General features: G+C 38.7%; 1 protein-coding gene across 1 annotated transcript in view; it reads left to right on the plus strand.

Annotated features, from left to right (window-relative positions):
- TMX4 (thioredoxin related transmembrane protein 4) overlaps positions 1-15,826 on the plus strand; it is a gene marked incomplete in the record, with an annotated part of 43,714 nt that overhangs the window by 8,800 nt on the left and 19,088 nt on the right. Inside the window, 3 exon segments of the mRNA XM_072409643.1 lie at positions 7,408-7,523; positions 12,532-12,577; positions 14,228-14,356. Of these exon segments, the coding sequence (XP_072265744.1) occupies positions 7,408-7,523; positions 12,532-12,577; positions 14,228-14,356 (291 nt within the window).

The following is a 15,826-nucleotide window of genomic DNA, read 5'->3' on the forward strand; positions in this document are numbered from 1 at the left end:
GCGGCTACAGCATAATCTGACAGCACAACGTCAAGCCAAAGGGAGCAGGAATGGTCTGTGCGTGATTGTGTGAATGCCTGTAGCTTTATAGTATGGGGGAAAATTAAGGCTAAATCCACCATATTCCACTGTCTCCAAAAACTGCAGCTTTCTAAAAATCTCCAGCACCCAACGTTCTTCTAGGTGTGTCAGATATCTGATTCAAAGCACTCTGCAGGTCAATCCACGAGCCCCTATATCGCTACAAGACACATTCGTGACATTGTTGACGGCTGATGGAACCAGTGAGGTGTTCAGGCATTTATTTGCTCCATATGTCGGATGTTGAAAACCCTCTTTGTGGCCATCAGAGTTGTTTTTGGAATGCCATGGCCTTAAAGTGAAACCCACCCCCACCACTTTTCAGTAACCACCTTGCTGTTTTTGGGTGGTTACTGAAGAGTTGGGGTACAATACAGAGGCAGCCATACGCCTATAGATTCTTCCCACCCAGCTTAAAAAATGTTTTTGAACTTGGAGGTAACAATACCAGTGTTCTTCCTAGCCCCTTTTAGCTGGGCGCACCACCTGACACTTTTCAGTGACCACCCAGCTGTTTTTTAGTGGTTACTGAAAAGTTGGGTCACAACATAAGGGTCATCCCCCTTCCTACAGCTATCTCCAATCTGGTTTAGGTTTCAGTAGAGAATACTGAATAAAATGCTTTAATTTCAGTAGATTCTTAGATTCTTGGCAAGACTGTAATCCCATGGCATTTTGTGTCGACCTACCATTACAATGAACACTTTTCATGGTAAGGGTACATCTCCCCAATACCTTAGCATGCATTAAAAAAAGAGAAATCCTATCCATGAGCCTAACCAAAATAAAATAGTTTCAGCTGCTTTCAGTGCAAATTTAAAAAAAAAAAGAAAAGTCATGTTAGGTGATTGTGGATGCTATATTTGCACGCTTATCTGCGTGTCTTTTTAAATATAGATGCTGAACAGAAGTTAAGCACATACAAACAAGAGTTGTGACTTTGGAAAACAATACCCTTCTATGGCTGATTGTAATGATTTGTTCATGTAATAAATGTTTAGCTTAAAGCTACTCTTGAGCATGATTAAGATTCAGCTGTTCTGTGGAAATTCAAGTACATTGTTTTCTCTTCTCTGCTTTTTTTCCCCCCCACCAAAAGCAGCATAAATTGTTTTATCTTGAAGATGTTCATTCATAATCCAAAGGGCAGATTGAGGCAATGTTACAGCCTTAGGAGACATTTCATTATTTTGTGCATGTGCGCCATCAAGAGTATCAAAACAAAAGAAATTTCACTTGCAGAGCTTGCCGATTGCATTCTGTCGACAGATTTAATTTATGTGGCTCGCCATTTCACAGTTAGAAAGCAGGACATGGATTGCAAGTAAATTTTTCTTAATGGTAATTGAAAGGACACATGGGTTGCCTCGTTTTTCATTCAGCAGAAGTCAAAAATCATAGAAGTTGGATGCAATCATTTTATCTGGGAATCACGTGCGACTTTTACATATTGTTAATGTTGCTTGGGGCAATTTCTCTGGGCAGTTTGTACCTGTTCGGGCCATCACTGCATCCTAAAGCAGAAATACATTTAGAAAACAAAAAGTTACCAGAAGGTAGTACTGATTGACAAAAGAGACATCCAATGTTCAAAGGTCCTGGCTTCTGGTGGCTTTTTGTTTAAGCTGTGTATGGCACCACCCGTCAGAGACCATGTAAAATCACCAGTTACATCAGTGGCCATCCAATGCCTGAAAAGGATACTCTTTTTCACAGAAGTCCACCATGGAGCTGGCATCAAAGATGACGCATTCTGAGAATGCAGTGATTACAGGCCCTAAACCTGTCCAGTGTCCCTTTTAATTGGGTGCACCACCCTGTACTTTTCAGTGACCACCCGGCTATTTTTGGGTGGTTACTGAAGAGTTGGGTCACAATACAGAACAATAACAAGCCCTGTATTGCCGAGAAGTTTGCAGACACCTCTCGATAACACCTATTTGAGCTTGTTGAGGATTGCAATTTCAAACAGGCACAAAATGGGAGTTTTTAACCCTTTTCCACTCTTAGGGGGAAATGAGGTGGTGTGGAAGTGTGCTGTAAGTGAACAAGAAATCATGATAGTGTTTGTTGTGGGGGTTTTGATGGTTTGTGATGGGGTTTGGATGGTTTGGTAGGGACATAATATTCCTTGGGAACGGAGCATGTACTGTAAGGAGTGGTGGCCATGGAATGATGTTCAGCAAGCTACGGGTGATGGGGGGAATTCTGTGTTTAGTGGTTGATGGGACATGCTATAAGGTGCCTGGGTAGGAATGCTTTTGGATTTTTTTTCTGTACAGGAGAGTTATGCAATTATGTAATTGACAGTAAATGAAAATCTTTAACGTTTGGTGTTTGTTTGAACCTCTGGCAACCATTAAGTGCTGCTTTATGCCATCTTGCAGCGTAGAGTTACTACGGGCAGTATGTCTCAGGACATACTGTGGAGGTAATGATCCATGATAAGCTCTTCCTTTGGTAATTGGAATATGTATAGAGTTTTAACCACAACCCCTATGGACTGTCCAAGAAACCAGCCATTTCCAGATAAGTCAAAAAAGCCAGGGAATAAACTCTAAGAAAAGCAACATGGAAATAACTGCAATATTTTATTAACCTTTTCACAAAAACAAGATAAGCTTAAAGTGATTAGATACAGACCTGTTTTCCTAAAGAAATCACTTTTCTAGAGCTGTCCCGACTCTCTGGAATGGTCTTCCCCATTCTATTTGTCTTGCTCCTACTTTTTGCTCATTTATAAAAGCATTCAAAACCCATCTCTTCAAACTCACCTACCCATCTTCTTCCGTCTCCTAAACCCTCACTACTTACCACCATCTCCTCTCCTTTTGTGTGATACTTCCCCCACCTCTTAGATTGTAAGCTTTTTGGGACAGGGTCCTCTCCTCCTCCTGTGTTACTGTCTGTCGTTTGCAACCCCTATTTAATGTACATCACTACATAATATGTTGGCGCTAAATAAATTCTGTTTATTAATAATAATAATAATAATAAAAAAATTATTTTAATTTTTCCTGAACCTTTAATAAGGCCAATTTTATACCTGTTTTTACTTTCGTCATATTTTTATGGCTGTATGTCATAAACAGATTTGTTAATACTGCCTATAAGTGGCTATTTATATATTGGACATTGTAGTAATCAAGCTTGCATCCTAGTAAGGCAGGGGGTAACATCATAAACTCTTAATTAAGTTTTACATAGAGCTTGTGCAGAGTTAGGAAGGTAGGTGATCATGGACAAGATCAGTATAATAGATTGGCTCTACAAATACCTGGAATGGGAAAGGTTAGAGTCTTCCTATACCAAAAGAGTTTTTATTGACTCTTTGCAGATTAGAAGACTTGGACAAAGACAGAGGAACATAAATTCAAAAGCACTGTATAAAGTCAAAGCTTGCATATATATGGCTGCCCTAAAAAACATGTAAACTATGCTATGGTAACGTGCGCTGTAAAGCATTAGTATTGTAGATAAAAATGCCTCTTTCCTATCTTTTACACCACACTGCAGCACACATTGTGTGCACACGTTTATTCAACCTGTTACATAGCCAGGCAATGGTATACAGAAGCAATGAGACAGAGTAGATATAACTGTGAAGCTTCAGTTGTAAAATTCTTTTATGCTACTACCACTACAGCAGAAAAAACCTTCTACTACCACTACAGCAGAAAAACCTTCTCCTGACCACTTCCTAATTGTGCATCCGTTCTTTGAGTGAAAAAACTCTATTAGTAAATCTGTCACAGGTTGTTTCAGAATTACAAGTTCAATGGTTATGGGTAGTAGTGGTGCAGAGACACATAAAACTGTTGTGTATATTCTGCTAAACAGTTTATATATCTTTATAGTTCTCCCCAGCCCTTTTTAGGTGGGCATACCACACAGAACTTTTCAGTAACCACCCGGCTGTTTTTGAGTGGCTACTGAAATGTTTAGTCACAATGCAAAGGGCCTGGATAATTGGGAAATATTACAAAGGCAATGAAAAATGGGACATACTAAGAGGGTTGGTATTAGAAAATTGGAAAGTATAAGGTGGTAGAGGAAAGCTGATAGAATTATAGGATTACCTATAGCAACAACAATTGGGAACACTAAATTTGATGTGTTGCCCTTTTTGACCACCCACAGACAGCTTCACCCACCCACCCATGCTAAATGACCTTCATGATTGTGCCTTTAGAAATGATTGGCACTAAATATCTAATATGCATTACATTGCAGCAAAGTATGAAGTATCCTATAATTTACCACAGCAATGTGTGAATTGGTATTTTTACTAGTATATATTTTCCTACTTTTCTTTTATACCCCTGATGAGTTTAGCTTCATCGCTGCCTGCTGGGGTTTTATTTGGATTGACTATTTTTTATCATGCAGAATTTATATACCATTATAGTTGCAGCCATAGTAAAAAAATAAAAGTTTTGTACCATTAAAAGAAACAATTGTGGAAAACCTAATATCATTTGGCAATACTTGTCTCAGAATCAAACAGATGTTCAAAAAAAACTATGAGCAGAGCTCGGCAAGACACAACCTAATGAATTTCTTCCTTTTGTTGTGACAAGATGTAAAAAGCTGTGAACATTCTTTCTACGGGCAGTAGACGTTAAGACTGGCCAGAGTCAGTTAAAACTTGTGCCACACAAAAAGAAAAACAAACATTTAATTTCCCCGCGCCTTTCCTACGCCTGGACTGCAGAGATAGCGTGTAAATGTTTGCTATCAGTTACTTAGCGAGTGAGGAGGGCTGAACCAGAGTGCTATATCCAAGTACAAAAAAATCCAACATATTTCAAAATTTTTTTATTTTTTTCTATGTGCTGTTTTCTTTTTTTTTTTTAAATCAACCCAGACTTCTAACTGGTGGTAGAAGGAGTTACCTTCTGTAGATATAGATTTCAATGTTAAGACTGCCCAGTCTAGATTCATGGTATTATATCTTTTATTTGTAAAGCAGCAAAATAATACTGTACATAGGCTACGTACACACGTTAAATATTTGTCCTTGGAAAGGATCTTTCATGATAACAAAAGACAAGCGATGTACATACAACACCGTTCTGCTCTATAGAGAGGGGAGGAGGTAGAACAAGTGAGATGTAGATCTCTCACCTTCACTTTCATTACAATCGATCGAGGTCCGTGGATCTGCCAGGACGATTGATGTACAGACGCCAGATTCGCATCTGCTGCGCTCTCTACCCTTCACCTGTATTATGATTATTCATCGTTTGTGTATCCTCCAAAATGGATCAATGAACAACGTTTGATGACGCTGTACACACACCAGAGTAAAACACCAGAATAATAAAAAGTCTAGATACTGATACACTGAAATAACTCTGCCAGAGACAATACAGTCACATGTACAAGAAGCTGTAATACCTTGTTCACTAAACTCTATAAAATAATTAAATGCTCTATCATTGGGTGAAGATTACCTAATAAATATGAACATGTAATATATATATGCATTCCTGCATGGATTTTTTTTATACATTCGTGATGTACACAAAGGCTCCAGCAAATCTATGCAAAATGAATAAGAAGGATGCTTTGCTTTAGAATATTGACTCCAGTGTACCAGTATATGCCAACTATACTTTGGAAAGGATAAAATGGAAATGTGATTTCGCTATGGCTCTGCATAAGCTTTTTAGATGAACATTCCATACAGTAAAAACCACCGAGTGTGCAGGGTTATCATTACAGTAGACTGCAGTAACTCTGCACAAAGAGCACTCAAAACTTATCTTTTCAAACTCACCTACCAGTCTTCTTTTGTCTCTTAAACCCTCACTACTTCCCAACATTCCATATCCCCCTTCCTATTGTGTGATACTTCCCCCACCTCCTAGATTGTAAGCTCTTATGGGCAGGGTCCTCTCTTCCTCCTGTGTTATTGTTTGTATCTGTCTGTCATTTGCAACTCCTATTTAATATACAGCGCTGCGTAATATGTTGGCGCTATATAAATATTGTATTCTCCTCTGAAACTAGCCCTGAGGCGGTTATTGGACGAGAATCATCTGACGTATCTACATAGCCATATTCACTGACGGGACTATATTACAAGTTTAACAGTTGTATATCATACCAGGACACCAGAAGAGTAGAGAGCTGTGCCCACATAAGTTTACAGATTGGAAAATAGGGTGGGTTGGGTACATTGGATCAGTATAATTAAAATTGCATACCAGGTGTATCTGTATCTTTGAACTACCTCTTTATAAATAGATCCAGATCCAGGAAAGGGTAAAGACTTGGTTATTCTTCCTTTCCGTACAATACCACCCAGCTCCCAAAACTCCCTAAAGGGGACATTTTTATACATGTGTGTTTGTGTGGGTTTCCTCTTGGGCATTCCTGTTTCCTCCCACATCCCAAAAACATGAAGTTAGGTTAATTGGCTTCATAGCAAAACTGGCCTTAGGCTGTGCTATGATATAACTACGATGGGGACATTAGATTGTAAGTACCTTTAAAGGACAGTTAATGACATGACTATGGACTTTGTAAAGCGCTGCGTAATATGTCGGCACTATATAAATACAAAATAATATTAATAAAGTTCACAATCCAATGTACCTAATACCACTCTTGGGTAGGTCTTGTATTGGCCTAATTCTGATGCATAGTTTTCTGTTATGATGCTGTACATGGCCAACACACCTTTTTCAATTCACATAAAAGTGTGGTCATCTAACTTGTGCTTAGTGGCCATTACGAATTATTGTCACTTGAAGCAATCATTTTGAGTAATGGTTTAGAAATGATGGCCCTGTTCTGCTTTATGTAGAGGGAAGAGGAATGGAGGAGCATGAGACAATCTCTGTATAATTTTCATATGAGTTTGCATGAACAAGAATCATAAACCATTGTGATTCCACAACAACCACATAAATCTATAGTTTGTGTTGATCCTTAGGTATGGGGGGCTTAGTTTGCGTACACAGATTTTTGTATTATTGTTCATCTGTCACTAAATAATTGTTTCCAGTGACATAATTAAACGGACACATTTGCTCATTGTGCTCTATGGAGAGGGACATAGTGGTCATTCCTAATCGTCTTTCATTAATCTGCCCTAGGTATCCATGAAAGCTGTTGGGTGGCCACCATACAGGTCAGATTGTCAGACGAGCACAAACGTTTGAACCTTTTACATTCCTTTACATTCATTTAAAAGGTTCTGAATGATAGAATATGTTGGCCTTCTTAACAAGGACACATCTCTATTGCAGTGCTATATTAGCTTGTGGACTCATTTTGTGAAATCAAAAATAATACATTGGATGTTTGTCATTGCAGTTATGCTCCATGGTGTCCAGCATGCCAGCAGATTGAGGCTGATTGGGAGAATTTTGCAAAACGAAGTTCTGTCCTTGATGTTAAAGTTGCCAAAGTGGACGTCACTGAACAACCAGGTAAAGCTTTTTTTTTACTACGTGGTGTTTAGTGGAGAGCTGAGTGGGCTCTGCAGCAGACATTCAGATCTAATACTGTATAGGCAGGAAAAAAGATTGAAGATGAAGGACTTTAAAGTAGATTGTGAACGTGACTTATTACTAAAATATGTACACACATAGTTCAGTATTGCAGTCTGCAGGAATCTTAGCAAATGCACTCTAAAATATGTAAATCTAAGACACTTTGGCTATGTTTGGGTTGGTGGCAGGAATAGTGGTTCCTATGCAGCTTCTGGCACATTGCTAGTCCCTTGACCACCCACATTGCTGTCCTTGTTTTTTAATAAAAGCATTACAGCAGGTGGCAATTGGGGGGCTGCTGAACTGCCTTTATTCTCTATGGTTGGCTCTGAGTGTGATGCTACATGTACCATCTCACCCTGGCGTGCTGTAACAGCACAACCTTACCACCAGTCTGAACATAGTCTTTGGGTAACCTCCTTTTGGTGGAGATGAAATAACTTTGGTAGGGTCTTATCACTCTTCTCGTTAGCTGGTCCTGCCTACACTTTACTTCTGATAAGGGAAGAAATCGTACTGCAACTCCGAGAGGAAACATTTCCTCCCCTGTTTAATATGGCTGCAGGGGGTCATGTAAAACGTTATTATAGATGAGCGTTTTTTATTATTATCTTGTATTTATACAGTGCTGACATATTATGCAGCGCTTTACAAAGTCCATAGTCATGTAACTAGCTGTCCCTCATATGGCTCAATCTAATGTCCCTACCATAGTCATTTGTCTTTAATATAGTCCAGGAGTAATTTTGGGGGGAAGCCAATTAACCTATTTTTATCAATTTAATTTGGCTTTTGGCACCGTTGAAATGTTTATAGCATCCTATTACCAGTTTTTATTTTTATCTAACTTGTGTAGTGCCAAAATATTCTGCAGCACTTCACAGAGAACAGTAAGCCATTCATATTATGTTCTGTTCCCTAAACCACTTCTCTAGCGTCCCACTGGGGTTGATTTAGTAAAACAGTTTATCACTTTGCAATAAAGTTTTTGCTTTAGCTCGGTCAATGTAATAAAATTATTTTTGCAAATTTTGCTTTACAGAGTTGCTTTGAGTGAACAGCCTTTATATCTTTCATTATACAGTCACCTATATTATATAGTTTAAGGATGAATACCTACTAATATGCTTCAGGTCTCTTGGAATATTTTTGTGCATATTGCGATTCTATATATCAGTTGAATTATAATATTCATCAATGTGATCTGGACCTTCGGGGGTTTAAAACCTTGCACTACTATTTCACCAGAAATACCTATCTGTCAATCCCAGTTGATTAATACTGGAAAAAGCAAGGCAGACTAATCAGTATTATTTGGGGGGGGGGGCAAAAAGCACTGATAGTTCATCAATAGAAATCATCAGGCTCACCCTAATACATGCATGACATGTCTCTGAAATGTTGCAAACTTTATTTCGATTATTAATCTTTTTATTTGACTCCACCCAACCATAATTACAAGGTTCTGTTTCTATGCTCTGAGAAAACATACCCTTCTATTTATTAGATTTTAGTTTTAAAGGGTGTTACTAGGAGCAGTACATCAGTTCAAGGCCGGTATTTTTATATTTCAAAAGCAACTTAAATGAAAAACTCCCTATAACAACCCGTCAAGTCCATGAAAACTTGTGTGTAAAATAAGTAAAACCCTATTTAGCTCAGACTTATTTTTAGGTAAGCCCCCTTAAAGGAGTCCATCCCATAGCATTACCCTTGCAGTCTCTGTGCCAAAGGTAGAAAAGCAAATGTGCAGCCAGGCCTGTTGTGTGCAAACATCCACCAAAACCACATACAAATAGGTGCACAAAATTGTTTCCAACTGCTCCCATTCAATTGAATGGCTCAGCAACTGTTGGGAGCATGGCTGACCCTTTGGTAGAATACTGCAAGCAATGTCAGGTTTAACATGTCTCTTGCAGTTTGCAAGGTGAAGGAAGTTAAAGAAATGTTTTTTTTTTTTTTTAATATTTTTAGTTTTCAGAAGATGCAGAATGTTATAAGAATGTGGCCAGGTTTAGATTATACTGGACATTGTTTCAGTGTTTATCCAAAACAGCTAGATATGGTTTGTGTGGTATTTATATATTTATTCAGAGGATGATTGATTGGATGCTTTGTATCTGAAGTCTCAACTTCATGCTATTACATGAGCACTTTGTGTGTTTATATTACCAACCCTCCCCAAGCTGCATCATATATTCTGATTGAAGTGTTCATCTGACATAAACCAGGGATTCTAGTTTCCATAGTAGCAATGCATGGGTTGAACACTGAGAATTAGTTATTTATATACAGAAAATATACATGTGAAATATTCATTTATTTTTTGTTTTTAATTGTTTTTCTTTAGACTTGGTTCACACCTGTGGTGAGCTTGCAATTAGTTTACTTTGTAAACATACTTCCTTATGCCAGAAACCACTACCCCTCAGGAGCTGCTACATGATACCACTCACTGATGCTAGTTGTCAAATATGTAGGTGCTGGTTCTTTAAAAACCACTGCTCAGGTGTAAGTGTGTGTGTGAATGGCTGGCAATGTGCCAGCCGTGGGGAGTCGTGCGGGATCCTGTGACTTAAAGACAGGTCTGGCCCTGCCCTTAACATAATTCTTAAACTCAGGTAATACTCATTTACCAACTTACCATTTTACCTCCCGCCCGCATCTTCCTCCGAATTTCTGCACAATGCCAGGACTGCAGACTGTCAGTGAACTTGTCACTTGGCATGCTTGCAGCACTGCAGACTTCGTCTATCCTTTGCTCTATGCTTAACGACTAATTCGCTGGAACAGAACTTGGCCGTTAGGCAAAGGAGCATTTGTATAACATTTTTTATTACACTACCACAATACCCGTTTTAATTTTTATTTATTTTATACAAGAGAGATGAAGCAAATTTACCAGATGATATTAGAAGATGCTGTCTATAGCAGCGGTCGCCAACTGGTAGTCCGCAAGAAAATTTTAGTTGGTCTGGGACTCTGGCCGTTGCGCCCCTGAGCTTGGGCCGGAGATGGACACCCCCCCATCCAATGGCAGAGCCGCAGAATATGTCCCCTGTACAGATCGTGGGCTCAGGGAAGTGGAAAAATCTCGCCAACTCTCTCATCACAGGCGCAGACCTGGCATGCAGGTTCTGGCATCATGACATCACTAGGGGGGAAGTTTCTTCCCTCTTTGAGTGACACCCGGCATTCGCGATCCGAAGTCAGTAAATTTATTGGTCCGTGGGTCTGAAAAGGTTGGTGACCACTGGTCTATAGCAGCCAATCAGTATGTATTTAATATTTTTATCCATTTGTAGATCAGAGGGACTTTTATTTGTCTTGACTTTCAGAGTCCTACAGTCACCTTGTAGTTAGCAACCTAAAGTATATTTTTTTTAGAATGAACAGCAGATTGTCCAACAAATATCACCCAGCAGACTTTCTGGATTCAGCAGACCTGAAATACACTAATTAGATTGAAAAATCCTTGGCAAGTGAAAAAATATTATATTTTTTTTGACCTGTGTAATAGGTCACAGATGTGCACAATGCACACCAATAGCAGGTAAGAGAGAGGTCTGTTCTCTTTCATAATCCCCGATTATTCTCCATTCTTTCTAAATAGGTGATCAGGCATACGGGGGCATCAAAGCTTGCTGAATATCTTCTATGAAGAATCTTCTATATCCATCTATGACTAACTACTTTACAAGGCAGTCAGTGGAAACAAACTGAAATCTGACACAGTACTTATATTTAGTATGAGTTATATTTCTGCTCAAGCATAGTTCCATTTTAGATGAAGAAGGAGAAGAGTTGTTACTGTCTGGGGAGATTTACCTTTACTGTCGGTCCTCGGTTCACTTTGTACAGGCTTTGGATGTAAGGGTTGTGGAAATTGTATATGGCCTACAGACACTATGAAAGCTCATAATTGAAACCATCAATTTAGTTATTCTATTTTATGCCCGTCTACCTTTTGTACAAGCTGGTAAAGTAATATTTCTGATGTCTTGCAGTACCAGTAGAAACTTTCACAAACTTTTGAGAGTTAGAAGATCTTTTGTGATTAATTATAAAACTGGTTAATAGGAAATTACCAGATTTTTTGCAATTTGAATGAGGATGAGTGATGATTACTTTTAGGCATTTAGGCAGTCACTTTTTACCCCAAAATGACATGAAAAACAAAAACCTGCCAATGTTATGCAACAGTGAAACAATTGACTTAAATGAATCTAAAGTGGATTACTGCTATACTTACCTTTCCGTTGCAGGGTGCCACTGTCCTATTCCTCCTTCTTTACCTAAATATGATCATTATCTTAATTGGCCGGGCCATGGTGACATACGTTCATACAGTTCCGGCAAGCACAGGTGAAGCTAGGATTGCCGGGTAATCCTGGCAACCAACACTGAGCTGCGCAGGAACGATCAGCCAAGTAAGAAAGCTTATTGCAGAAGAGACATCTCCTGTCACTTTCTGCATACCTATCGGCCTGACTGTAAATTAAAACTTATGGAAAAAGTTGAACTTTAGTTCACTGTTAATCCAATCGGTCCAATATGGCTTATGCTAGCTACACACGTGCAATAATTGTTGTTGACAAAAGACTGCACAATGCATGAATGAGCGCTGTACATACACGACGGAGCAGCACCCCACTGCGCTTTCTCCGCTTTCATTACGCCAGGACGGATCCATGGATGATGAGCGCTGTACACACACCAGATTCCTGTCTGATATCCGGAGCTGCATGCTGTGTAATTTCTTTGCTCTCTGCTTGATATATCAACAACTCCATTCAAACTCCCAAGACACAACATTTACCCTATTACTTTGGCTTTGTTTACGGTGTGGTTATCCTCTCTTTGCATTTCTTCAACGAATAAGCTTGAATGTGACATAAATATTGATTGCGTTTCTTGATAATTTGTTTTTTTTTTTTTTTTTTAGGTCTGAGCGGCCGGTTCTTTGTTACAAAACTTCCAACAATTTTCCAGTAAGTTGCTGTAAACTGTAGGCTGTTACCTTCTGTTAAAATGTGGATCATTGGTTAAAATCTAAAGCCAAGGACGATAATGTAAATTACATTGCCGCTTTACTAGGCCTTAGATGTAGAAGTTGCATTTGTTTTCTTTTTCCAAACTTTTTTGTTCCTTTTGATACTGCCAGTACAGTGCCTCTGTGTTTTAGAATGATAATTCACTCACCGTATTGTATCAATCAAAAAGCAGCAATGTCACCTTAGGACAAGATACATAATCCTCTTCCACTTAGCAAACATTGTACTTAGAGTGCAACCTAGCTGACAAAGTCTTTGGGGTGATCAAAAGGCTTTTTTGCACTTATGAAATATAAAAAAAACTCTTTTAATGTTATATTTATAGGCTAAATGGAACCAAAAACTACACGTTTAGTGTTAGGCTTTACAAAGTCATATCACTAACTGTCCCCCAAAGTGGCTCCCAATCTAATATCTCTACCATAGTCATATGTCACTATGGACATCTAACGACAATTTTTAAGATAAAACTGATGAACCTAACTGAATGGTAAATAAAGCCTATAGAAAAAGGTGAACTTTTAGTTCAGAGGTAATCCAAGTACAATCAGTCCAGTATGGCTTAATGGAACCAAAAACTAGTGGGAGGAAACTGGAGTACACGGAGGAAACCCACGCAGACACTGGGAGAACATACAAACTCCTTGCAGATAGTGTCCTGGCCCTTTAAAGCCCAACTCTGGGTCAAATCTCCTACCCAACTCTTTTAACCCATTCCACTATTTTTCCATGTCCGTTACCTTGTATACCAAAAGATACTCACCTATTGCCACCCAGTTCCTCTGACAGCACTGTTTCCTCTGTGGAGGACTACTAATCCAGTTCCATTTTCCATTCTGGTCAGTCTGCTTGTGTTAACCGCAGGGTAGGGATGTAAAGGGGGATTTATGTATTTCATTTTATGTAGATTCGTTTAACATTTATCCATGAAGCATCAAAGACACAAAACTCTTCTGTATTACATCTTTTTCATAATTTTGCTTTGGCTGTTTAGTTTAACTTTAGGACCAACTAAGGTAGTCAGGTTTTACCACTAAAAACCTTGATAGCCAACTGCAATTGATAAGTGTTGCTTTAGTATGTTGGAACCCACAAATGATCGAACTGTTTTCTTAGATTGTGTTATGCTGCACTTGTTTTACAAATACAATTCTGAGCAATAAAGTTAGTTTAAAACAAACTTGGAACTTGCCCATGCAGCATATTTTCATGTTTCCCTAACTCATCTCTCATCTGTTGGGAGTGAGGAGAATACTCGATTCTTAGTGCTTGGCCCAGTGCTGTCCCATGAGGGCAGGAAGAAATTCCTTATCCATGTGAATGTTCCCACTAGAGAAACTTAAAGCTTACACAGATCTTTTTTTTTTGTCCTTGTTTTTGGAAGCTGAATAGAAGAGTGATGGAAAGATTAAAGGTGAGTATGTACTAAGTTCTGGGTAGGGTGCATGAAGGCAAACCTGTTGCTTTTTCCTGTGTGGGTAAAACACGTTTGCATTGAATCCAATGTTAAATGCCTGTACTGCCAATAGAAGTTGATTTTTTCCTTGCATGTCCTTTAGGCATTCTTTTTTTATTTTTGTTTTCTAGTGCCAAAGATGGAGTGTTCCGATGTTATCATGGCTCCCGAATGGTTGAAGATCTCCATTCCTTCATTGCAGAGAAGAAATGGAACATAATAGAGCCAGTTGCAGGATGGAAGTCTCCTTCCTCTGTTTTGTAAGCCCTAATTATTTTGCTTTAGTGGTATGCATATCTACTAAGTAATTACCTGAATATAGTAACTGAAAATATCAACTTGTGTGCATGTTATCAGCCCCAACATTAAAGGATTTGTAGCGTTTGATCAGGCTTATTTGAGGATTTCATTATTATCATTATGACTTGGGCTACATACACACGTCAGATGATTCTCGTCTGATTATTGCTTCAAGGCTAGTATTGGACGAGAATACAATATTTATATAGCGACAACATATTACGCAGCGATGTATATTAAATAGGGGTTGCAAATGACAGACGGATACAAACAATGACACAGGAGGAAGAAAGGAGCCTGCCCAAAAGAGCTTACAATTTAAGAGGTGGGGGAAGTATCACAAAGACAAGAGAAGACAGGTAGGTGAGTTTGAAAAGATGAGTTTTTAGTGCTCTTTGTGCAGAGTTACTGCAGTCTCCTGTAATGATAACCCTCCATACTTGGTGCAGTTTTTTTTACTGTATGGAATGTGCATCTAAAAAGCTTACGCAGAGCCATAGCGCAAATCACATTTCCATATTATCCTTTCCAAAGTATAGTTGGCATACACTGGTACACTGGAGTGAATATTCTATAGCAAAACATCTTTCTTATTAATTTTGCATATATTTGCTGGAGCCTTTGTTTGTGTACATCACGAATGAATAAAAAAAATCCATGCAGGAATGCATAATCACATTTGCATATTTATTAGGTAATCTTCACCCAATGACAGAGCATTTGTTTATTTTATAGAGTTTAGTGAACAAGGTATTACAGCTTCTTGTACCTGTGACTCTGTTGTCTCTGGCAGAGTTATTTAAGTGTGTCAGTATCTGGACTTTTTACCTTTAAAGCCAGCTCTCTGGCTCGTCTGGAAATATCACTGTGATTTCAGTCTTCTGGATGCCTTGTTTTATTTCTTTTTAATGATATTGTTAAAAATGAACTTTCTGCCAGTAATAAAGGCAGGAAATGCTTGAGAGAACAGTCAATGCCAGCTGCATCCTCTTTCATACACAGCCACCGAAATCTATGTTTTCGTATCAAGTTCCCTGTTTTATTCACTTTATATCAAACAGCATTATGCCCATGTTATAAAATGGCATCACTTTCAGTGGTCCACCCAGAAATTTTTTTGAGCCGGGTGGGAAGAAAATGTAGGTGAATGGCAGCTGCTGTATTTTGACCCAACTCTTCAGTAACCACCCAAAAACAGCCGGGTGATTTCTGAAAAGTGCCGGGTGGTACTCCCGGCTAAAAGGGGCTGGGGAGAACACTGGCTTTTCAGGGTTGGCATTTTTCTATTTTTCAAAACAGAGTTTAATAAACTTCTTTGCCTCTGTCAGTTTATCTATATATGCCAATGTAATGTGTAACACCGGTAATAATAACCAATCAAACTGATTGCTTGCTTTTTGCTTTTTGATTATTCCTTCTTATTCTTCCAT

Source organism: Pyxicephalus adspersus, chromosome 4 (assembly GCF_032062135.1).
Source record: "Pyxicephalus adspersus chromosome 4, UCB_Pads_2.0, whole genome shotgun sequence".
In the NCBI taxonomy this organism is placed as follows: domain Eukaryota; kingdom Metazoa; phylum Chordata; class Amphibia; order Anura; family Pyxicephalidae; genus Pyxicephalus; species Pyxicephalus adspersus.